General features: G+C 36.9%; 1 protein-coding gene across 3 annotated transcripts in view; it reads left to right on the top strand.

Annotated features, from left to right (window-relative positions):
* The window catches only part of HERPUD2 (HERPUD family member 2), a 77,217-nt gene extending 55,584 nt beyond the window's left edge, over positions 1–21,633 (top strand). For 2 of the 3 annotated variants that reach the window (XM_010831147.1, XM_010831145.1), the window contains exons 2-8: positions 2,095–2,172; positions 5,533–5,646; positions 8,143–8,297; positions 15,845–15,967; positions 19,183–19,506; positions 20,189–20,306; positions 20,767–21,633. In XM_010831147.1, coding sequence (XP_010829449.1) covers positions 5,548–5,646; positions 8,143–8,297; positions 15,845–15,967; positions 19,183–19,506; positions 20,189–20,306; positions 20,767–20,928 — 981 coding nt within the window. In that variant the 5' untranslated portion in view covers positions 2,095–2,172; positions 5,533–5,547 and the 3' untranslated portion in view covers positions 20,929–21,633. The remainder of the gene's footprint in view (positions 1–2,094; positions 2,173–5,532; positions 5,647–8,142; positions 8,298–15,844; positions 15,968–19,182; positions 19,507–20,188; positions 20,307–20,766) is intronic. The other variant, XM_010831146.1, reaches the window with a different exon arrangement.
* Positions 21,634–25,373: the final 3,740 nt, after the last annotated feature.

The raw sequence follows: 25,373 nt of genomic DNA, 5'->3' as shown, positions 1-25,373 counted from the left end.
AAATTTTGAAAGAAGTAGAAGCTGTTAAAAGATTAAAAGAGACATAACAACCCAATTCCATGTGTGGACCTTGTTTGATTCTGATTTAGACAAACCATCAGATGGTAAAGAATCTGCCTGCAATGCAGAAGACCTGGGTTCGATCCCTGGGTTGGGGTGAGCCCCTGGAGAAGGGCATGGCAACCCACTCCAGTATTCTTGCCTGGAGAAGCCCCATGGAGAGAGGAGCCTGATAGGGGCTGCAGTCCATGGGGTCACAGAGTCAGACATGACTGAGTGACTCAGCACAGCACAGCACACATCCCTAAAAAGACATTTTTGAGCAAGTGGGGAAAATTGAGCTGTACTGAATATTACTTAATAAGAAATTAATGTTAATTTTATTGAAGGTGGTAATATTGTGGTTAGCTACAAAAATAATTGCTACAGATAACATGCTATTTTTTAAAACGTGAGAAGAAATGATATGGGATGTTTGCTTTAAAACTCTTTTCCTTGCCAAAAATGAAATGGGGGTGGGTAAATGAAACAAGAATAGCAAAATGTTGATAATTGTTGGAGCTAGATATTTGGGAATTCCAAAGATGGTAAGGGGCTTCATTTTATTCTCTCCACTTTGTGTGTGTTTGAGAATTTTAATAGTAAAGTAAAATCATAAGAAAAGACTGATATTTTTTGTATCAAGTGATATGACATAGGAGTATCTATGAAATGTTTGAACTGATAGTTTATTATGGCTATAGTATTTATCAAAGGAACTTCTTTAGGTTGCAGCTGAAGTAATAAGTATATTGTAGAAACTTACAAAGCATCATCTAATTCATTTCTCCAGGGCTTAAATCAGTCTTTATCGCTTAGCGTTTAACTTACATAATTTACTATTGTGCCCCACTCACTGTTCATATGTATTGATTAAAGTTTCAAGACTTGTGATATGTAGTTTCTCAAAAAAATCCTGTGTTGTATTTGGTTGTTTATATATAAGAATTTGTATATGTGCATTTTCGGAATGGTGCACTCAAAAATACTTCTGGGGAAATTAAATTCTGCCTAAAAGCTAAGTATCTTGGAAGGACAACTATACCTTTGGTACCTAAGGACCCTTGAACCACAGGTCTTAACTACAAAATGGCTCTTACTGTGGTTAATTTTAATGTAAGACTCTTTTTTATTAGCCATGTTGCATATATAGACTGTTTGAAAATTGTTACAGTTATTGTTTGGATTTGGCATGTTTAGTAATTGTCAATATAGCCAATATTTGTTTTAATAGAATTCAAGGAACGCTTGCCTGTTTCTCCATTATGAAATAGGAGGTCTTATGGGAACTGTACATAAATGATTTTATTTTAAATACCTAATGCTTGTAGTGTGAGCACTTAGCAGATTTATTAGAAGTACAAAATAAGGCAGAGATAACCAGAATTTATTTTATATTTTGGGTTGTATATGGAGATGGCACTTGGATCTCCATGCCCTTGAGTTTGTTTTTCTTAGTCTTGTGTTTTTGAAAAATGTACAAATGTATTCATGAGAATGGCAAGAATAATAAAAACTAGAATAGTTATCTAAAACTGTAAACTATATCCAAATGGCTTTGAATTTAAAACTGATAAATTGCCCTGCATGATGTTACTAAAGAAGAAAATAAATTTTATGTATACTTTTGATTAAAAATACTGACAAAATAATGCAGAATAACACTGGTGACCTTGGAATTTTATCCCATTGTTGACTGTTAATAGAAAGCCAGCCACCTTCTCATTAATAGTCTTGAAGGTTTTTAATGACAGTCACACATGCATTGCATTATGGCTGAAAGACCAACTTCCAATTTACTTACTTTCCCCTTGTTTTAAAGATAATTTGGTAATTATCTGTATTTTATTATATCTACAGTAGATATGTTACCATTTGCTGAACTTTTAATGTCTTAAATGGAATTTGGAAAAACCAAATTCTTAAATTATGTCAGTTTTCTGTGTATTTGTGCCTAACGGAATTTTACTTTACCCGTAGTAAGGCATCTTACTCCCAACTTTCAATTTGTATAATTAGAAAAAGTTGAATTTTTTTCTTTATCCCATTTCTTAGTTGACGAAGGATCAGAGATTGGTGTATTCGGGCAGACTGCTTCCCGATCATCTGCAGCTGAAAGACATTCTCAGAAAAGTAAGCTTTTCCACCACTATTCAATACCAGTTACTCAGAGTGCCGAGGAAATATGTTCTGAACTTTCTTTTGATATCCAACCAATTTAGTTCTTAGACACTTAAAATCAACCCTTTTGGGTAGCATAATAGGTGATTCTGATTAGTCAAAAGTTTTATATATCCATCTGATAGCTAAATCTGAAATAGCATTACACATTTGTGTTCAGGGATTTGTTATCTTGTGGAAGAAAGCCATATTGACTTATCATTAATGCAGGAGTAGAGTGCTCAAGTAGACTGGTAACAGTCCCCTCTCTTAAATCTGTTTTTGATGAAACTACATGACATTTTAATACAAGTTAACTTGGGTTAGGAGTTTAATTTTGGGACCTCAAATATTACAGAAGGAAGCCCACTTGGTCCATTAGCAAACTTTGAATCCTGGTACTTAGAGTTAAATATATTTTAATATAATTTTTTGATAGAATATTAGTTACTTTAATGGCAGCTTTTAGCTCATGTTTATTTATAGAATTTATACTTTTAGAATTTTTCTGCATTTGAGATTCTTTTTGCTTGTAAATGTAGCAGAATTGAATATGTAGCTGTTAGGTTTCACTTTAGATTTTTTATGTAACTCAGTGTTTTCTGGATATCCCTAATCTCTTTATGCTCTTGTGTATGTTTATGATCACCTGTGGGAAATTTTAAAAAACTTTACACTAGTGTATTCCTTCTGTTTAGATAGTTGACTTTGTAGCTTTGCTAGTGTGACTTCCTGCTGTCATTTTCATTTTAATCATGTAGTTTCAGGTTGCCAAAGTGGTTTAATAACATCTCTCCCTGTCTCTCTCTCCCTACTTCTCCCTCTATCTCAAAAATACTGGCTTTTGTAGCATATATCCTCCCCTCTTTCTTTTCTTAATAGACTTTATTTTTTAGGGTAGTTTTAGGTTCATAACAAAATTGGGAAGAAGGTATAAAGATTACCTATATAACTCCTACCTCCACATATACACAGCTACTCCCACTAACAGCATTCCACATAAGTCTACATTACAGTGCTATAGTAGTTAGAGTTGAAGCCTGTATTGACATCATCACCCCAAACCCTAGTTTACATTAGGGTTCACTCTTGGTGTTGTACTTTCTGTAGGCTTTAATAAATGTATAATGACAAGGATCCACCTTATAATATTGTACAGAATATTTACTACCCCCCAAATCCGCTATGTTCCACCTCTTCATTTTCTTTCCTGGTTTTATCCTTAAAAACTTTTTTCACTATATGCTCTTTGAAATATAGATTTATTATTTTAACCCAAGGATAGCTAGAGTCTGAACATGCATACTTCTAAAAAGGATTTTACTGCCAGAAATCATTCCCAACCAGAATACTTAAAATGCTTTGGGATTTCCATGGTGGTCCAATGGTTAAGACCCTGTGCTATCCCTGATCAATTGACCCTAACCCTAACCCTAACCCTAACCCTAATCCTTGATCAGGGAACTGAGATCCCACATGTGCCTCTATGGCCAATGCGTTCCCCCCCGCTCCCCCCGTCCCCACTAAAACAACAACAACAACAAACAAAAACCACCCAGCTTCAGTCAAAGGACTGTTGTGTCCCTTATCATAGAACATTTTGAACAGTATGTTTACAGTTCGAACAGATCATTGGACTGTATAACACTTTACTTCTTTCAGTTAAATGCTGTCATTAACTTTACCTGTTTAGTTATAAAATGTCTTATAGAAGCATTTCCCAAAGGTGAATAAATACTATGAGGTAATTGTGGTTAATATGACCTTTGAAACTACGTTTGTAAGGATGACCATCTTACACTTGGATGCTTGTTTTACTGTTCTGTATTCCCAAGCTAAGGGGACATTGTAAATCAGGCATCCTTTCTACCTGCTTTGCTTGGTGTACCTCATGTAATGCTATTTCTGGGAATGCCTTTAGTATTCTAACTCCTAGTAACTTCTTCCTCTAAACCCATAAACAGTTATAGTTCATGCATCTCAGTTTTGTGCAAAAGACTGATTTATGTATTTCTCTAATTGCTCTCTAATGTGCTAGTCTGTTCTTTTAAAAAATATTTACTTATTTATTTGTTTTTCGCTGCTGGGTCTTCGTTGCTGTGCCAACTTTTCTGCAGTTGTGGAGAGTGGGAGCTACTCTCTAGTTGCAGTGTGCGGGCTTCTCACTGCGGTGACTTGTCTTGTTGCCAAGCATAGGCTCTAGGGTGTGCGGGCTTCAGTAAATGCCGCTCTTGGGCTCTAGAGCACAGGCTCAGTAGTTGCGGTGCATGGGCTTAGTTGCTGTTTGTGGGATCTTCCCAGATCAGGGATCAAACCCGTGTCTCCTGCATTGGTAGGCAGATTGTTTACCACTGGGCCACCAGGGAAGCCCTAGTCTGTTCTTTTAACAACATCATGAGTCTCCTTAGGGGAGAGCCTGACTCCGGCCCTTTCTTGGATTCACCTCAGAATTAAGCACAGTTCTTGTTTATGGAAGATGATGAATTCCCAGAGCTTTGTTTCTCTTTCTCACAACTGGGCATCTTTTTTTTATTATTTCCTGCTGTGCACCACCCCCCCTTTAAAAAAATCATTTTCTGATTTTTTCTTTTTTAAAATTGTTGCGCCATCCTTTGTTCTTCTCTGCCTCTCCTTACTCTACCTTATTTACTTGCTTTATGCCTATGATAGATATACTCATGAAATCATTAAGCTAAAATGCCAATTAATTATTTTTAGAGTATTTTCCTTCATATTTAGAGTATTTTCCTTCCTCATAGTTGTAGATTTATGGAGAAACATTTGGAATATTTACAGAATATAGTTCAAACATATGCTCTATGTCTGTGTATAAGTGTTAGAGATAAAACCAGTTTTTGACTTAAAAAATAAAATACTATTGCTAAAATTCAGACAGATGAGACTGTAGTGAGGCTATTTGAGTTTCCTTATCACTGTAAGTTTTCAAATAATGAAAACATTTACTATTCGAAGTTTGTAGGCCTAAGCTTCAGTGTGACTGTCACAGTGCTGATATTACTGTGTGTAGTACTTTTATACTGAAATACTAGGTTGCGTTGACACAACTTTACAGCAGTGTTTGCTTCAGAACTCCTTGGTATAATACGTTTTTCATGTAGTAATTCCTGAGTATTGAGACCATTCTCTAAGCGTGGAGGAAGCACTGAATTCAGAAGGGTCCCAGTTTATGTGCGGGTGACAGCAGTGTGTTACTAACAAAAGGGCTGTGGTAGGAAGACACTTAAGTTTTGAGTATTTCTGCTTAGCCACTGACATTTTTGAGCTGTGTACTTTCCAGTACTACCCTTTAAATGTAATTTTCTTTAATTTTAGCAAGATGAGTATCATATGGTTCATCTAGTCTGTACTTCCCGGACTCCTCCCAGTTCTCCAAAATCCAGCACCAATAGAGAAAGTCATGAAGCACTGGCATCCAACAGCAATTCTGTGAGTTGTTTTGGGCAGAGTAAATGCTGAAGTTTTCTGATTATCCCTTCTTGCCTCTAAAAACTAAGTGGAAAACAGAACAACTGGATCTCATGGGTGGTGAGACTGGGTTGTGAACAGCTTAAGTTAGTCATTTAAACTTCATTTGTAGAGATCCAATACACAGTGTAATCCCTTGAAGCCTGTTCCCCATGAGTTATAATTTGCAGGTCAAATTATAACTCATTATGGCAGGTCAGTAATAGAGCCAATTTTCAGTATTTAATTACTGAAATACTGAAAAGACAGAATTATGATATGGTTATATAATATAAACTCTACAGCCAATATTTCAAAAATGTTTAAGGTATTTTATATATTATATTTAATCAAGGTAGATTAAAGTATTTAAACTTTAAGTTTGCTAAATCTTCTTGAAGAAGATTGCTTGTTCAATAATTGTTTTTTAAAATGACTGGATTTGAGTGTATATTCCGACTATGGGAGGAATAATTACTTGATGTACCCAGTTCTTTCAGACTTGAGTATTCATTTTTCCCTCTTTAGTTTTCCATCTGCCTAAAATTGTTTTGGAAATTTAAAAATCTAGTTGAACTTTTCAACTTAGACCTTTTTTACACAGTCCAAATTCTTTTATGTTAAATCATTCTTGGTTTCCCATGGAAGCTTTGTGGGACACTTTGGGAGGTGAAGGAAAAGGACTGGTCGAGTGGGGAGCCGTGTAAGCTCCCCGGGGCGGGGACTTTTGTGCTGCTAAGTGTACTTGCCTTCTTGTCAGGAATCCAGCCAAAAGTTTGAGGAGGGGATGAATGGCAGGGGTGATAACGAGAGACTGGTTGTTAACTGCATCTTTAAGAAACCAGATCTTGTAGTTGCTCTCTTTAATTAGCATAGCCTCAATGGTAAGTATTTTCTAGTACTAGCCGTGGGAATTCAGCTTTCACTAAACTGAAAGTTGTTTTGTCCATAAACCTAAGGGTCTTTGTATGTTTCCCACCTTGCATAAGAAGGGACAAAACCCTGTACTGGCATAGAATTCTCTTTATAGTCTTTGAACAGTTGTGTTGCTCCAGTTTCTGTTGACAGAGAACTTTCTTTTCCCTTATCTAGTAGTTCCTCGGCCATGATTTCATTTCTTTATAATATATATTCAGTTTTTCAGAGGTGTGTTATAAAAAAACCTAAGAAGTATCAAAGGAGAATGAAATTGAATTCCTCTTAATTTTTTTATGGCTGATAAATTTCAGTGGGACTTGATAATGTCTTAAAAATCTGTTCGTGAAAGTTGTCTAATAAGGTCAGAAATAATTAGTTCTAGAGAAATTAGGGTGTGCTGCCAAATGCCTAGGCCTTTCTTCTATTAATTTTTTTTAGTGAATACCATATTTTGATGATCCATTTAATACGAAATCTCGCCAAAAAAGAAGCCTTTCCAGGTTGTGTGCCTAATAATCAGCCTCCCTAGTAAGATATTTGGTGTCTGTTTGGTATGGAATAACATTTTAAAGCTTTTGTTAATTTTTCAAAGGTCTCACATAGCAGGACTAAGGAAGGTAGACATGTAAAAAGACATGCTGTAAATAGGAAGGCAGTACCAGTAATGTGATTTTAACACACTTGGAAGGATGTCGAAATTATCTTGTATCCAGTTTTTTAAAGTAGGTAATTTATATAAACTGTAATTGTGTTTTAAATTTACATAAAACACTTGACAAACTATTTTCAAACAGCAACAAATTGAGGTGATCTTCAAGGGGTTATATTGATTGAAGCTGTTGAATCTGTAAGTTACTGACACCATTAATGCATTAGAATTTTAAAATTCTGTTTGGTATCTTGTTTATCTTGTTAAAAAAAAAAAGAACAGTATTTGTTGGTAGTATCTTTAATAGGATTTTAGGACTGAAAGGAATCTTGAAAATCTAGTTCAATCTCATTTCTTATAGGAAAGCTGTGACTTAGGGGTTAAGTGAATTGTAAGGTTATGTTCCTTGTTAATGTCAGAGATAACACCAAATTCTAGCACGCTCTTCAGTGTTTTAAACCAGTATATGACTAATGGCATGTTATACAGTAGCTGGTACATAGTAACTGTTTAAGTGATACAGTTATTAGTACCATATTGAACACTTCCTATGTGTTAAGCATCATGAAAAGAGCTTTGCATGCATTAATTTTCACAAATTTTGTATGCTATTTTTGGTATATAATTACTACTCAGCCTTTTATAGTTGAGAAATGGACTATTATTGTATAATTAATGGATTTTGATTTTCTAAACTCTTTAGTCTCATGAGAATTAAATTATTTATACCTATATATATAAATAAATAAATATACCTATTATGCTGGGCATGCAAGTCAAATCAGTAAATTTCTAGAATTCACTCTTTGCGGAGGGATTTCACAGATGCATTTTTAGTAATGTGTCTATAATATTGTGATTACAATGAGTTAAATCTCCTTGAAAAAAAATAATTACATTTTTGTTTGTAGAGTTCAGATCAGTCAGGATCATCAACTCCATCATCCAGTCAAGAAACCTTGACTTTAGCTACCAGTTCTTCCTCAGAAGGATTGAGGCAACGTACCCTTCCACAAGCACAGACTGACCCAGCACAGAGCCATCAGGTCCCATATGTAATGCAAGGGTGAGTGGAACTGTGATAGCTTTGGTCCTCTTAAAAATCTGTGACTCCAGACTTTCATGGTAGCCCCCTTCACTAATCAAAGTACATTTGAAATTTATTCATATACCTGATTATATGTTTTGTGAATTAGAGGGTTAGGTGTAGCAGTTTTGGGGGGGCTGTTCTGTGTGGTTTGTGGGATTGTAGTTCCCTGACCAGGGACTGAACCTGTGCCCTCTGCAGTGAGAGCACTGGACTGCGACTCAATTCCCTGGAGCAGTGCTTTCGAAAGCTGGTTGTACATTAAAATTGTCGGGGGCAGTACCTTTCAGTCTTTAATGTTTGTGCTAATCACCTGGAGATGTTGTTAAGATGCGGGTTCTGATTCAGTTGGTCTAACAGGGCCTGAGATTATGTATTTCCAGTGAGCTCTGCTGTGATGCTGATGCTTCTGATGCTTTGACCGTAGTTTGAATAGCAAGGATCTAGGTAACTAAAATTTTTGTTTTTACTCAATCTTACTATGTCATGCTCAAGTGCTCAGTCGTGTCCAACTTTGTGACCCTAAGGACTATACCCTGCCAGGCTCTTCTGTCCATGGGATTTTACAGGCAAGAATACCGAAGTAGGCTGCCGTTTCCTCCTCCAGGGTATCTTCCTTACCCAGGGATTGAACTCGCGTGTCCTACATCTTGGGCATCGGCAGGCGGATTCTTTACCACTAAGCCATCAGGGAAGCCCCAGTCTCACTATAGATCTACTCAAACTAGTCTTCTGAAGAACAAATGGGTGAATAAGGTGTTCTTGGAAGAGTATAGAGCCCAGTAATCTGTTTTTTAAAAGTTCTACTGATGTTTATGATCAGCCAGGCTTGGTAACTACCAAGACAGAGTATTGTGATAAGTATTCTGGTGATGTATTATGAAGATATGCTAACCATTGCATGTTATCCAGAGACTTTCTTAAGAGGAGTTTACTCAAGAAGCTTGCTATGGCTGCCTTATATTTAGCAATTACAATAGGCCTCTTGGGTTAGGCAGTTCCAGGGGGAATGCAGCCAACAGCCACAGCAGCTGTGGACAGCTCAGAGAGGAGGATCTTGGGGAATACAGTTTAGATCTGGGTCATGTCTGAAACTGGAGTACTTTTGAAGTAAAGGAAACAGGAATAATAGTTACTGATAGTTGTTTTGCGTTGCATATTGTGCTGTGGTGTGTGTGACGGTGCTCCAGATCTATGATGCTGAGGCTGGAAATAAGCAAATGGCTAGGACCCCCCCAAAATGGTAGTAAGTGATGTAACCAAGGAGTAGCCACTAACTGTTATGCCAAAGAGGATGTAATGACATATGGCTACTTTTTACTTAGAACTTTATAAACTTAATTCAATTCTTAATGTAGAAAAACAAAGCTGAGTATATAGAAAAATATTAAAAAGACTCATTTGTCTCATATTCTTGAGTTTTTCTTCTAAAATTAAGTGTTTAGTGAGGCTGATTGTAGACTTTTATAAAGCATCTCATGAAACTATTTTTGTTTTCAGAAAATGATTATTACAAACCGGAACTTTGTTGTTTGTAAGAAAGTATTGTCACGATTTACATGGTAGAATAGTGGCTTAAAATAGTTTGTCTTATGACAGTGATTCCTTTTCTGTCTTTTTTGCAGAATAAAACAGTTCAGTTCCTCTCAGTTTATACAGAGTGCTGTTACTAATATTTTACCAAATATGTTGGTAGTGATGGAAAGTGAGAATGGATATAATAAACCTTGAAGAATATATAATGATATGTTGAAAATAGTTATGTCTGTATAATAATATTTTTACCTTTTTCTCATACTTACAGTGAATATATTAATATATATATATATTTAACTCTTGATTTATTAAATTAAGGTAAAATATACATAAAATAAACCTTTTAAAGCATTTTTAAAGTGCACAGTTCACTAGCATTAAGTACGTACACAGTGAATATATACTCTGTAATAAAGTATATGAAGTTGCATGTTTTCAGAATAAGACCATGGGTATCTTGGAAACAGATTAATAATTTCTTTAAACTAGTCTGTTGAGAAAATCAACAGACTTTGGAGCAAAGGCATTTAGCTCTTAGAAGTATATAAAACAGATTAGAAAAATTTGAAATAGTGTTTATTTTGCTAAAAATGAGTATTAAGATGAAGAGAGGTAAAATCCTTAAATAATGTTTAGTTTTAAATCAGGAGGGCAGTACAGCTTAGTGGATGTACAGATTCAGGAGTCAGCCTACCTTGCTTTGAATCCTAGCCCTGTCCACTGACTAGCTTGGGCAAGTCTCTTCTCTTCTTTGCTTCAGTTTGCTCATGATCTGCAGATAATAGTATTTATTGTATAGGATTTCTGTGTGGATTAAGAGTTCATGTATGTAAAGAGTTAAGTGATATGTTAGCAGTTATTTATAAATTCATTCATACTTATAAATGAATGCTGTATGTTCATTCAGCAAATATATTTATAGGCATTTGTGAGTCTGACACACTGAAACATCTGAATGAATGCCAGTACCGGGTGCTGGAAAATAAATCTGTATTTGGAAAAAGCACTTTGTGATTTACAAAGCAGTTTAAGTGAAAGTTCAATAAGTAGGTTATTTGGCTTAACAATGGATGTGATTTAACCTAATCTTATAGTTGTAATCTTTTACTAATGAAGACTTTACATCTGTCTTTTAAGTAAAATTTTATTTAATACAGCCTTGCCTTACTTGTGCAAGAGCAGTAATTTAGTGATCTTGAAGAATTCACCAACAAAATATAATCTCTCCACATCATTTTTAGACTCCAGCACAGCTTATATTTAGCTAGTCACGTGTGTTTCCCACCATGTAGGTTAGTACTCTGTCTTTAAAATGGCTAAATTCTGATCACTGTTTCCTGAGTTTTTGAATCACTAGGTTTGGGGTAGTGTTTAGGACTCTGCCAACTTAACAGCATTCTGGGAACCTAGCTTTTCAAGAAATCCTAATGCAGGTGATTATTTGCCCATTAAGCTCTTGAGGAAACAATGAGAAGACCAAACAGAACATGTGCATCAGCACCTTGGCTGTCCATTTATAATGTCACATTTATGAATCTTGACTGACTGTTTTGGACTCAGTGTGTTACGCTGTCATGTTTATTTAACTCTAAAAACTGCTCACTGGTTCATAACAAATTGCCCACTGTTTTGTACACTTAATTTCCCTGCCTGAAATAGTAGCAGCCTTGTTTTATAATTAATAAAACTGAAAACCTACTCACTGTACTCTTCTATCATCTGATTTTTTAACAGCAAAACTGCTTATAACCCACCACCCAGAGATAACTATTACTAACATTTTTGTAGTTTCCTTCTAAATACTTTTCTAAGCATATTTTTAAAATAGAAACATCATACTGTTTTATTTTATAAACCTTTTTAAAAAGCAGAATGTAGTCTGGACATATTTCCAGATCAAATATAGATCTACAACATTTAAAGTTTGTATTAGCAATCAGTTTAGCTGAGGACCTGAAAGGCCTGTGCACTGAGAACTAGAAGATAATGATGAAAGAAATTGAAGACACAAATAAATGAAAAGATATTCCATGCTCACGAGTTAGAAGAATTAATGCTGTTAAAATGTCCATACTACTCAAAGCAATCTTCAGTCGGTCTCTATCAAAATTCCAAATATTTTTCACAAAAGTGAACAATTCTAAAATTTGTACAGAACCACAAGATCCTAGATAGCTATAGCAGTCTTGAGAAAGAAGAACAAAGCTAAAGGCATCACACTCCCTGATTTCAAACTATACTATGGAGTGATAATAATTAAAACAATATGGTATTGGCATAAAAACAGACTAGTGGAACAGAATAGAGAACCCAGAAATAAACCCATACATACATAATCAATTAATTTATGACAAGAAGCAAGACTACAATGAGGAAACGACAGTCTCTTCAATATATGGTGTTGGAAAAACTGCAACAAAATTAAGCTAGACTACTATTTTATATCCTACATAAAATTAACTCAAAATAGGAATTCCCTGGCAGTCCAGTGGTTAGGACTAGGTACTTTCACTGCTGAGGGTGCAGGTTCAATCCCTGATTAGGAAACTAAGATTCTGCAAGCCACACAGCATGGCCAAAATAGAAAAAGATAACTCAAAATGAATTTGATTTGAATGTAAGGCTTGAAACCATTAAAATCCTAGAATAATATAAAGCTCCTTGACACTGGACTTGGTGATGATTTTTTAGATTTGACAACGAAAGCAAAACTAAATAAATGGAATTACATTAGACTAAAAAGCTTTTGTACAGTAAAGGAAATCATCAACAAAATGAAAAGGCAACCCACTAAATAGGATAAAGTATTTACAAATCATATGCCTGATAAGGGGTTATATACAAAATATACAAAGAACACACACAATAGCAGAAAACCAAATAATCCAGTTTAAAAGTAGGCAGAGGACCTGAATAGACTTTCTTTCAAGAAGGCATACAGATGGCCAGCAGTTATATGAAAATATGCCCAACGTCACTAATCATCAGACCAAGGCAGGTCAAAAGCACAGTGAGGCACTACCTCACACCTGTCAGAATGGCTATTATTAAAAAGACAACAAATACTAAGTGTTGGTCAGGATTGTGGAGAAAAGGGAACCCTTGTGTACTGTTGTTGGCAATGTAAATTGGGGCATCCACTATGGGAAACATTATGGAGTTTCCTAAAAAAATTAATAACAGAACTACCATGTGATCCATCAGGTCCAGTTCTAAGTATCTGAAGAAAATGAAAATACTTAATTTGAAGAGACAAATGTACCCACATGTTCAGTGCAGCATTATTTATAATAACCATAATAAGGAAACAACCCAAGTGTCCCTAGGTAGAAAATGGATAAAGAACTTGGGGTGCATTTATACACAGTGAAACACTATTCAGCCATAAAAAGAAAAGCTATAGTTTATCTTTCAGTAACTGTTGTTAAGAGCCTGATTCACCATACCATTACAAATTCATACTTCCCAGAGCAATAAGTTGGAATGTCCTTGTTTTAATTTAGACATGATAAAGAGACATTCTTTTTATTCTGTTTTGTGAAGTGCTTATTTGTTGGCATGTTGGTATTTTAAAAAGTTCATTTGTGACAGTTCTTTATGTAAAAGAATATTACTAATTGATACTATTGAGTATTAATTATTATTTAGTATTAATTATTACTTAGCATAAGCTTGGCATTGTATTAAGCACTTATACATGCTTTATTTCATTGAACTTTATACCAACTCTGTGGCCCAGGTACTGTTCTCTCCCGATTTATGAACGAGGAGAAGGAGACTAAAAGGTACATAGCCTGCCTTACTTCAGTAGTCAGTATCAGGACTAGAATTCAAATCCACATCTGACTGGAAAGTCTGTGTTAACTGTCTTGTTGAAGTGAATATTTTATCATTTGTTTCAGTATATTTTTCTGTGTACCACTTGCATTTTGATTTCATTTATAATGGTGGTTCTCTCCCCTCTACTTTCCCATTTAAAACTTTTCTTTAGTCAGATCTGTTGGTCAGATTTGAAGCAATCTGACTGAATAAGCCAATTTGTCATATAAGGATCATGTGGCTTTCTTCAGGAAAAGTTTACTTAGAATTTGTGGTAGCTGGGCACTGAAGACAGGAAAATGAATTATGTAGTTGCCCTCAGTGGAAGCAGGTCAGATCGGCAAATAAATTGCCATTCACTGATGTGCTTCTATGGTTTTGACAAAATTCTTCAGGAGCCTGGAGGAGGGTGTGCTTGCAGGAGGTGGGAGAGCTTCATAGCTGGTAACATTGGGGCTGATTTTAAGGGAAGTTCAGCAAGGGAGAACAGAGTAGTGTGGAGAGTCTTGAAAAAGCATATTCTGGAAGTAAAGTGGGAATTCCATGCAGGTTTTCTTTGAAAGAATTTGTTTCTGATTGTTGAACTTTCCAGTTCATCTCCTCTCCTTTATCATTCTTAACTTTAAAAGCATACTAATGAATCTCTATTATAAGGATTTTACCTAACATCCAGCTTCAGCAACAGTTAATAGACAACAGCTCTTTAACCCTTCCCTTGTTCCTCTTTTTTTTTCTCTTGGGCTGGAGTATTTTTAAAGTAATCCTAGACCTCATATCCCTTCATCTGTAAATACTGTATATCTGTAACAGATAAGGACTATAAGAATCACAATACCATTAGAACACACAACAGAATTAAAAATTCTTTAATATCATTTATTACTCAATTTGTGTTCCATTTTCCCTGATTGTCCCAAATGTCTTTTTATGGTGGTTTTGATCGGATCAGTTTCAGAGATTGACTTACTGCATTTGGTTGAGTAATTTTGTTTCTTAAGGCTCTTTTAATCTAATCCCTATCCCTATCTTTTTTTACTTTATGCTTTTTCTGTTGTTCTATGTTCTAATTTCCCATAGTAGTCTAAGATTCAGCTCACTGCATCCATGTGGTATCATTAGTATTTTCCTCTGTTTTCATAGATTGACTGTAAACTGGTAGTTAGATCTAGGGCCTGATTAAATATTAAAAAGTTCAGCTTAAAAAAAATAATTTTATTTATTTTTGGCTGTGCTGGGTCTTTGTTGCTGTGTGGGCTTTTCTTTAGGTCCAGCAAGTGGGAGCTACTCTAGTTATCATGTGCTGGCTTCTTGCTGTGGTGGCTTCTCTTGTTGCAGAGCACAGGCTCTAGGGTAAGTGGGTTTCAGTATTTGTGGCTCTAGGGTAAGTGGGTTTCAGTATTTGTAGCTCCCGGGTTCTGGAGCACAGGCTCAGAAATTGTGGCACATTGGCTTTGCTGCTCCGTGGCATGTGGGATTCTCCTGGATCAAGGGTAGAACCCATGTCTCCTGCATTGGCAGGCAGATTCTTTACTTCTATGTCATCATGGAAGCCCAAAGTTCAACTTTTAAATTTTATTTATTTTTACTTAAGCTTATATGGAAAATGTGATATTTATTAAATCACTTTTATAAAACAGTTTGACAATTGACTTACAATTAACAACATAACTAAAAATTTTAGAATCTTAACATCATAGAAGTTTGTTTCTTACTCATGTAGTAGTCTGATTCTAGGCTGTGATGTTAGTTGTTCTGTATATGTGGGATCAGGATCATCTTAGATAAGCCATAATGTCTTACTTGGGACTTTCCTTGTGGCTTGGATGATAAAGAGTCTATCTGCAATGCAGGAGACCTCGGTTTGATTCCTGGGTCAGGAAGATCTGGAGAAGGGAATGGCAACCCACTCCAGTGTTCTTGCCTGGAGAATCCCATGGACAGAGGAGCCTGGAGAGCTACAGTCCATGGGGCTGCAAAGAGTGGGACACGACTGAGTGACTAACACACATACACAGTGTCTTACTTGAGGAATGTTGAACATAAGTATTTTTTTTCGGTGAATTTTAGTATGTTTTGTCAACGGATGACATAGTTCAGAAATAAAAATGTAGAGAAATGCTTTCAACTTCTTCTGGAGCATTAAAAGACATTTTCTTATTACTCTATTGCAGAAATGTAGACAACCAGCTTCCCGGGCAGGCTGTTCCGGCTGGATTCCCAGTGTATCCCGCTTTCAACCCACTGCAGATGCTGTGGTGGCAACAGATGTATGCTCATCAGTATTATATGCAATAGTAAGTCAGTTTGAGTTGATTTTTTACACATGGTGTTATTTGCTTTATTTTCTTTTTCATCCTAAGTAAGTTGATTTGAGATTTCATTTACTGATGTATATGATTTGTTTTTAAAAATTATTTTAAATTATTTGGTTAAAGGAAAAAGGGTACATACACATCCTGTTCACATCAACTAAACCTATGCTCTGCTTCTTCCTCTCTTCCTTAATTATATTTGGCAGTATTCAGGTGCTTTCTTTAAGAGAACATTTTATCTATTTAAGAGGAGAAAATGTAGGAAAGTTTCACTGGAAGGCAACAAATCTGTGTGAAGATAGGATGTCAACTAAAAAAGGGAATAGAAAGAATCAAACATCAGGGAGGCTCATATTAATGTCGGGTTCCCTTGTGGCTAATATGCCTTCTGGACTTTTCTGTATTTTAGTAAGTTTTGCTTCTGATCAGCGTGAAACATCCTTAGCATGGAATAGTTTCTTGGTTTTCTTTGCGCTGGGCTTCCTATGTATTCATTTAACATTTCTAGCTTCTCTTTAGTGTTCTCCTCTCCTTGTTTCTGTGATTCTGTTATCCTGTTCATTCTTTTTCTCTTTCTGATTACTCATTTTGTATTCTTTGATAGCCTGTTTTTTCCCCTTTTTCTAAATGGTAACATTCCTTGTTCAGTTAAGTATTTGTATACTTACCATGTGCCTTGCCATACACAGTCTGGTAGGGAAGACAGGATTTAGCCCCAGGCTAGTCCTCTTGGTTTTCCTTTTTCTGTGGCCTTAGTTGTTAGCTCTGTGTGATGGCTCCCAGTTCTTCATCTCCTGTGCCTCATCTTGTGCCTCCACTTAATTGTTGGAGAATTCCATAGAGAAATTTGCCTTTCCTTTAAATTCAGTTAGGTCTGAACTTCGACTGCATTATCTTGTTATGTGCATTCTCCTTCTTGACTTGTCAGTGATACTGTCTCTTCTTAATCATCCTCCAAGCCCTTAACATTAATCAGCTTTGATTCTAGCTTCTGTTATCCCTGAACTCAACAACTTACCAAGATGAATCAGTATGTTGTTTCTAGCTTCTGTCCTTCCCTTCCTATATTTTACTTCTGATGTTTTGCTTAGATATTTCTAACATTAGACCCACTTTAATGCAATCACTTCTCCTCCTTTTAGGCTCTTGACTGTATTTCATTGTACTACTTGCCAGGTTAACTTAACACATAATTGAGTCCATCATTCTCCATTCCCTAAAATACAGATGGCCCTCTTGCCTACAGTGTGAAGTCTGTATCCTTATTCTTCCTCTATGCTGCTGCTGAGTCGCTTCAGTTGTGTCTGACTGTGCATCCCCATAGACAGCAGCCCACGAGGCTCCCCCGTCCCTGGGATTCTCAAGGCAAGAACACTGGAGTGGGTTGCCATTTCCTTCTCCAATGCATGAAAGGGAAAAGTGAAAGTGAAGTCGCTGTCGTGTCCGACTCTTAGCGACCCCATGGACTGCAGCCTACCAGGCTCCTCCATCCATGGGATTTTCCAGGCAAGAGTACTGGAGTGGGGTGCCATTGCCTTCTCTGATTCTTCCTCTATACCTTACCCCATAAAGCTAACCTGCTTTATTAACTTCATATCCTAATGCTCTCCTGAGTAATATCTTGGCTCCAGGCAGGCTCTTTATACCTTACCTGTTGTCACGGTAGTCGTTATCATAATTAGTCTCTTCGGTCATGTCCGATTCTTTGTGACCCTATGTGCTGTAGCCCGCCAGGTTCCTCTGTCCATGGGATTCTCCAGGCAAGAATACTGGAGTGGGTTGCCATGCCCTTCTCCAGAGGATCTTCCTGACCCAGGGATTGAACCCGTCTCTTATTGGGCTGTAACACTAGCACCACCTGGGGAAGCCTTAGTGTTACACCTTATCTTTACACCTCTTGTCTTGTTTACAGCATCACCGGAACTGTGGAAGATAAGTGGGGCTTATTGTAGTTAGGTACTGAATCATATAATCTTATGTACATCATTTGACTTCAGAGACTCAAGTTTTCACCTTTAATGAAATAACTCACTTATGAATCAGAATGTCCATGAGGTAGAAAGTATTCTGGAAATGAATATGGGGCTTCCCTTGTGGCTCAGCTGGTAAAGAATCTGCCTGCAATGAGGGAGACCTGGGTTCAATCCCTGGGTTGGGAATATCCCCTGGAGAAGGAAACAGCTACCCACTCCAGTATTCTGACTTGGAGAATTCCATGGATTGTATTGTCCATGGGACATGACTGAGTGACTTTCACTATAGATACAGTGTATCAGCATACTGGCTTAAATAAGCTTTTGTACCATGGAAAACTTCTATTTCATTTTGCTATCTTGATTTTAAAACTTTCTTGTAGAGAAAATTCAACATATATAAGACAGAATAAATAAAATGAACCCCTCTGTTCTCACCCCCCAGCTTTTAAACATTTATCAATTCATGACTGTCTGATTCTACAACTTTCCCCTCTTTGCTGAATAATTCAAAGCAAATTTCAGATATATTATCACTTTACTGGTAGTCTTTTACAGGAAAATTTATTCTGACTCTTAAGCAGTCAAATTATAAGCAAACTTGAGGACCACACATCTTTGTAACTTGACAAGGATCTACACCAGTGTTCTCCAGGTGGAGTTCTCAAAAGTCAGGATTGGGATTGAGGGATTGTTATCTGGGACCTAGTTAATATTTGAAAATACCAATACAAATCATTTATTACTGAGAGTGTACACACAGGGTAATGATTAATGTACTTATTTAGACAAATCTTTTCAAACATGGGTCTGAAGGGAGAAGTGGTGAGTGTGTGGGGGGCAGGCAATCAGTATTTATCCTATGTAGAAGAACAAAAGAGGCAATTAAGGAAAAGTTTTGGAGAAAGATTTGGTCACAGCCTTATAATTTAGTGAAAGAAAGAGTGATAACATGGCCATTTTTAATCTCTTCCATGTCTCCCCTTGCTGTCCTAGACTACCAGGCTGGGAGAACATCCTTTCCTGAACTCCTACCATCCATGTTGGCTCTACTTTTGCACTGGGAATTATACTTACCTAGGAAATGTGGTATAGGAGTTGTGATATTTCATGTATGGTTTATGAAAAATACATATGGCTTCCCAGGAAGTTCTGAAAAATATAATGTAGTATGATAAATGTTTTTCTTTTTCTTTTTAATATTTATTTTGGTGACTATTTCAGTCAAGCTGCAGTTTCAGCTCAGGCCACATCAAATGCTAACCCAGCCCAGCCTGCTGCTACACAGCCTCTAAATTTGGCACATGTGCCTGGAGAAGAACCCCCACCAGCTCCAAACCTAGTGGCCCAAGAAAATCGACCCATGAATGAAAATGTTCAAATGAATGCACAGGGAGGTCCAGTGCTGAACGAAGAAGACTTCAATCGAGACTGGCTAGACTGGATGTACACGTTCTCACGAGCTGCAATTCTCCTTAGCATTGTATACTTCTATTCTTCTTTCAGTCGGTTTATCATGGTAATGGGAGCCATGCTACTGGTTTATTTGTGAGTGATGTTCATTCATTATAATTACTTTCTAAAACTGTTAAGCATGGAATCTGGCACGTGGAGGTCTGTTGTGAATATTGAGTGAAGGAATATGAATGTTGGGCTTCAGATACCTAGCATCAAGAGCAAAGCAAGTTATGTTTTGTAAGAACGTTTATGAGAATTGTCTAGAAGCAGATTTTTTCCCTTTACTACTTATAAAAATTGTTAGTTCAGTTAGGTATGCTCTAGTAATCATTTAGAACTTGAGTATATGATATAGTCTTGGAGAGGAGTTTCTTTTTAATTAATTATAGTTATCAATAGTAAGTCTGTTGGATATAGGTCAGATTTTTTTTCATAAGTAGACTCACTGTCCCTTGCTCCCCTTTTTTCTTAAGAAGCAAACAAATACCTTGTTGAATTTCATTTTGAAAAATATCAAAAAATGATTTTATGACTCCTGATATGTCTTACTAGCTCAGGATAGACTTTAAATTGATTCCTGTTTTCCTGTCATTGCTTTGAGAGGGGTAGTTCTTGACCTGAAGAAGGAAATTTGGTTTTTTCATTTATCATAGTTCAACCCATGAATGAAAATGTTCTAATCATTTTGCTGTTATAGGACACTAATATTTCATAGTGTTACAAGTAAAAACAGTTGTGACTTATTTTCTTTTCTGTTTATTTTACTGAGCAGACACCAAGCTGGATGGTTTCCTTTTAGGCAAGAAGGAGTTCAGCACCAGGCTCCCAACAATAATGCTGAAGTTAACAATGATGTACAGAATGCAAACAATCTAGAACTTGAAGAAATGGTATGCTTATGAAGTTTTCATATACTTAAATATAGGTGTTTCTTCAGCACTGTATGAGACCAATATAATAAAAGAATCCTGGGTATTTCATAGTATTGAAGAAAAGTTAACATGTTAATGTGTGGTTTAATCCCAGAGAACCTATAATACTGAGTCAGTCATATATTAGAATTAAGTGGAAAGAACTAACATCATTCTTCCTAAAAATAGCCTAGAAAGAAAGTTATGCTCACAGTGAGAAATTATTGCATTAAACTGGCAGTTATTCCTTTGAACTTGAACAAGGAGGAGTTTATCAGTTTTGGACTTGAGGAAGATCTCTAATGACCAGATAGTTCTACTTCCTTATTATATACTCATATTCCTTCTTTGGGAAGAATTTAACTCTCTCCTTTTCTGTAATGAGTTCATGGTAGCTGTTAAGATCACTTAGGAATATGTTTCTTGTTTTGTTTGAAAGGAGCGTCTTATGGATGATGGGCTTGAAGATGAGAGTGGAGAAGATGCAGGTGAAGATGCCAGTGCGATTCAAAGGCCTGGATTAATGGCGTCAGCCTGGTCTTTTATCACCACATTCTTTACTTCACTTATACCAGAGGGGCCTCCCCAGGTTGCCAATTAGACTTGAAAAACTGTGCCAGCTGCAAAGGAGGGTCTGAATTTAGGAAAGTGTTTTAAATAACAGTGCAATTTCAAAAAATTTATTACTTTCTTTTCATCATCATGTACAGAGGTGTTTTTTCTTTAAACTTCTCATGCATATGAATATTTTAAGCACAAATAGACTACTAAATATGTGATTTTTTTTTTTTTTAAGATTCTAACAGAACATAGCATAACAATATTGGTCTTCCAGGTTTTGTTAATTTCAATTATGTATATTATATCAAGACAGACTTGTGTGTCTTATTTCTTTAAAGAGCTGCTTCACATATAAATGTCTATAGCTTATAGCCCAGCCCTTCAATGTATAATTTGAATAAATATATCTATTTTCTGTGACTTGTCCTAAAAGTTTTAAACAGAATGACCTCATAGTTTTTAATGAAGAATATTAATTACCTAAAATGTGCTAGTAGCATCTTACCCAGCCATAAAGCAATAAACTTCTCAATAATCTTCATTTTGACATTTGAATAAATGGAAACTTCCTATTTTAAGGGCATGTATCCCATCAATTGGAATTAGTACCTTTAAAAAAAAGGCAGCTCTTCAATGGAATTAATAGTGATATAAAATGTTTGATATAGGCAGTACTTTTATAAAATAAGATTCTGGAAATCACTCCCTGTAATTTTTTTAAAATAAAAGGTCAATTATGGTAAAACTGTCTTGTGGTATGTTTATTTAAACTCTTCCATATTATACTGTCTCTATACAAAAATCTATGTAAATTTCAGTAGTTCTGGGGTTGCTGAAGTCTTCAAGGTCATTTTCACCTCTTTTTATTCCAGATGGATATCTTCTAGTTCTCAGGGAGTCTAAAACCTCTTTCAGTTCAGTCAGTTCAGTCACTCAGTCATGTCCGACTCTTCGCAACCCCATGAATCGCAGCACGCCAGGCCTCCCTGTCCATCACCAACTCCTGGAGTTCACCCAGACTCACGTCCATCGAGTCAGTGATGCCATCCAGCCATCTCATCCTCTGTCATCCCCTTCTCCTCCTGCCCCCAATCCCTCCCAGCATCAGAGTCTTTTCCAGTGAGTCAACTCTTCGCATGAGGTGGCCAAAGTACTGGAGTTTCAGCTTCAGTATCATTCCCTCCAAAGAAATCCCAGGGCTGATCTCCTTCAGAATGGACTGGTTGGATCTCCTTGTAGTCCAAGGGACTCTCAAGAGTCTTCTCCAACACCACAGTTCAAAAGCACCAATCTTCGGCGCTCAGCCTTCTTCACAGTCCAACTCTCACATCCATACATGACCACAGGAAAAACCATAGCCTTGACTAAACGGACCTTTGTTGGCAAAGTAATGTCTCTGCTTTTGAATATGCTGTCTAGGTTGGTCATAACTTTCCTTCCAAGGAGTAAGCGTCTTTTAATTTCATGGCTGCAGTCGCCACCTCTTTATTTAAAAATCCCTGTGAAAGTCAATTTGATTTTTCTTAAGAAAGGAGTAAGTCTCTTATAGGGTAGCTAACTAAAATGGAATAAATGCAGATAGTAGAACTTACTATGGAAGAACTTTATCTTATGTGAAATGTATTATAAACGTATATATAGTACTGTTACAGTAGTATATGATGGCTGTTCACCAGGGTGAACTATGGTACATTTGTACACCATTTGGGTTCATGATTAGGGATGGCTTGTTTCAAGGCTGTACAATCATTGCATCCAGAGGGAGCATGTGGATTTTAACCTGGGAACTAAATAAATAAACTGTCAGAGCCGAAAGAAATGTTCCATAGGTCAGATCCTAAAAATAGAGTCGATGGGTAGGGTATGAAAGCAGATGTAATTATGAGATTGAGCAGTCTCAATCTCGTCTCTTCAGTTAGGAGTTGGACAGGGGAGAACTGGAGCCACAGAATTCATAGAGGGGAGCATTATTGTGGGGGACACCTATCTGAAGGAAATGAGCAGGTCTCTGCATCCTAACTGCAGGTTGGGCCCTAAGGAGAAGGATTCTGTTCGTTGACCCCCTGTGAAAGGCTGTAGCTAAGCATTCTAATAAAAGTGAAATGTATTATACTACTCTATGTTAATTATTTTCCCTACATTGTTGATTCCCTCATATTAGTCTTACTTCCAGTAAGTCTTTGTCAGAAACTACAGCCCAGTGTCAGCTATGTTTTGGATGATTAAGGGAGGAGCTGTGTCCATGCTGGGGCCAGATGGTGCTTAGAAGGCAGTTGTAGCATGGAGACGGTTTCCAGATGGAAAAAGAGCCACACAGAAGCCCAGATACTGGTCTCTAGGCTAAGTGGTGACTAGCAACAGTCAGGATGGGATTGAAATACTTCCCAGGGCTAGACTTTCTACGTCTAGTCTAGTGTTAGTGGCTCAGTCGTGTCTGACTCTTCGCGACCCCATGGACTCTAGCCCGCCAGGCTCCTCTGTCCATGGGGTTTCCCAGGTAGGAATACTGGAGTGGGTAGCCATTCCCTTTTCCAGGGGATCTTCCTGACCCAGGGATCAAAACTGGGTCTCCCTCATTCTTTACCATCTGAGGAGATTCTGGGTCTCCTCAGATTCTTTCCATTTGAGGCACCAGGTCAAGCAGTATGGGTGAAAGCGTTGGTTTTTAATAGCTTGGTAAAAGGAAAGAGTGATCCTGAGGGCTGAAGAATTGGAAATATTTTCACCATAGTTTGATGTTACCATCTATCATCATTCTAACTAGTTCCTCTGGCTGCATCATCCCTATGGAAATTTGGCTTTTCAAAGTAGGGGAGGCAAGGCCAAATTTGGAGCCTCATTAGTGTAGACCCCGTGGCGTTTTTTGCTTCACTGAGAAGAGACTAAGGTGTGCTGCTCTGTATGTCTGCTCTCTGTACGTCTGGTGTATATTAGACCCTGAGGCCCGTTGTATCTGGAATTATGTTGATGGATGGAATGTGGTATTCCCAACTACTGATCTTTCCTGAGAGTCCTGATGTGGCTAGCTGACTCACCCCTCAACATGGCATCACACACTCACTGCAACCTGGGAAACTGGCTGCATAGTGGATATAAAGCATATATATTGTATTTATATCTTACAAGGGCTTCCCGGGAAACTCAGCTGGTAAAGAAGCTGCCTGCAATTCAATTCCTGGGTCAGGAAGATCCCCTGCATAAGGGATAGGCTACCCACTCCAGTATTCTTGGGCTTCCCTGGTGACTCAGATGGTAAAGAGTCCCCTGCAATACAAAAGACCTGGGTTCGATTCCTGGGTTGGGAAGATCGCCTGGAAAAGGGAATGGCAACCCAATCCAGTGTTCTTGCCTGGAGAATTCCATGGACAGAGGAACCTGGTGGGCTACAGTCCGTGGGGTCGCAGAGTCGGACATGACTGACTTTTACTTCACTTATATCTTACACATAAATAAATGATATTTTGGTTGTTTTAATATTTAAACATTAAAAATTTTTTTTTTAATTTGAAAAATTATGATAAGAATGTTTACCATGAAGTCTACTGTCAACAGATGTTTAAGTGTGTAATACAGAGTAGCATTTAAGAACATTTAAATAAGATGTAAAAACAAGAATAATGATACTTCTTGAATAAAAGTGTTGGGGAACAATGCGAGCCTTTTTAAATTAAAATACCATGGCATCTTTGAAATAAAAGTTTTTCTTATAAAAAGAGCTAAGAATAATTAGGTTTCCTATTCCAAAAGCACTTGGAGCTTCTCGACTGTCCAAGAGTCTTAGTAAGTGGAAGGCTTTTCCCAGCATCATGGGGCCTCAGCCCAAATAGGGAGGACAGTAGATCTGACTCCTTCCAGAGCACATCTCAGTGGTTACTGTCTCACATCACACTTGGGGGATAAGCCCTGGAGGCCCCAGTATAGGGTGCTAGTTTCAAGAGCCTTCTTGCCAAAGCTAACTTTGATCCTGCTGCTACATTCTAGCTCTTTTACTCCAATTGCTCTCTTTTCCAAAGTGAAAATATTAATGGCTACATAAACTATTTCATGTGGTGCAGTGAAATGGTGTGGTCCATTTTGCCCAGCTATTCCCAAGCCATAGGAAAGTTGGAAAAATTAAGATCTATATAGCATCTTTACCATTTACCATTCCTCACAGAGGGTGCATGGAGAAAGGCTGTCATTGTGTGTTAATTTATATAATAGAAACCATTATAATGTTTTAAAAATTGTTATTACTAACATCTGAACATTTGTTATATTTCTGGCTTTGTGCTAAATACTATACCTGAATTGAAAAAGCAACTCAAGATAAGTGCTATTGTTAGTTCCATTTTTCAGATAAGGTAACGAAGACTCATTAAATAGCTCACTTCAAGTCATATAGCTAGTAAGTAACAGAATGAAGTCTATTTTACTTCAGAACTTGAATTTTCTAAAAGTAATTTTTCAAATAAAGCACGTAGAGACTTCAGCTTCCAGTAATGG

Source organism: Bison bison, unplaced genomic scaffold (genome assembly GCF_000754665.1).
Source record: "Bison bison bison isolate TAMUID 2011002044 unplaced genomic scaffold, Bison_UMD1.0 scf7180017864525, whole genome shotgun sequence".
Lineage (NCBI taxonomy): Eukaryota > Metazoa > Chordata > Mammalia > Artiodactyla > Bovidae > Bison > Bison bison.
The sequence above is the reverse complement of the archived record's forward strand: the minus strand, read 5'-3'. Positions and strand labels throughout refer to the sequence as shown.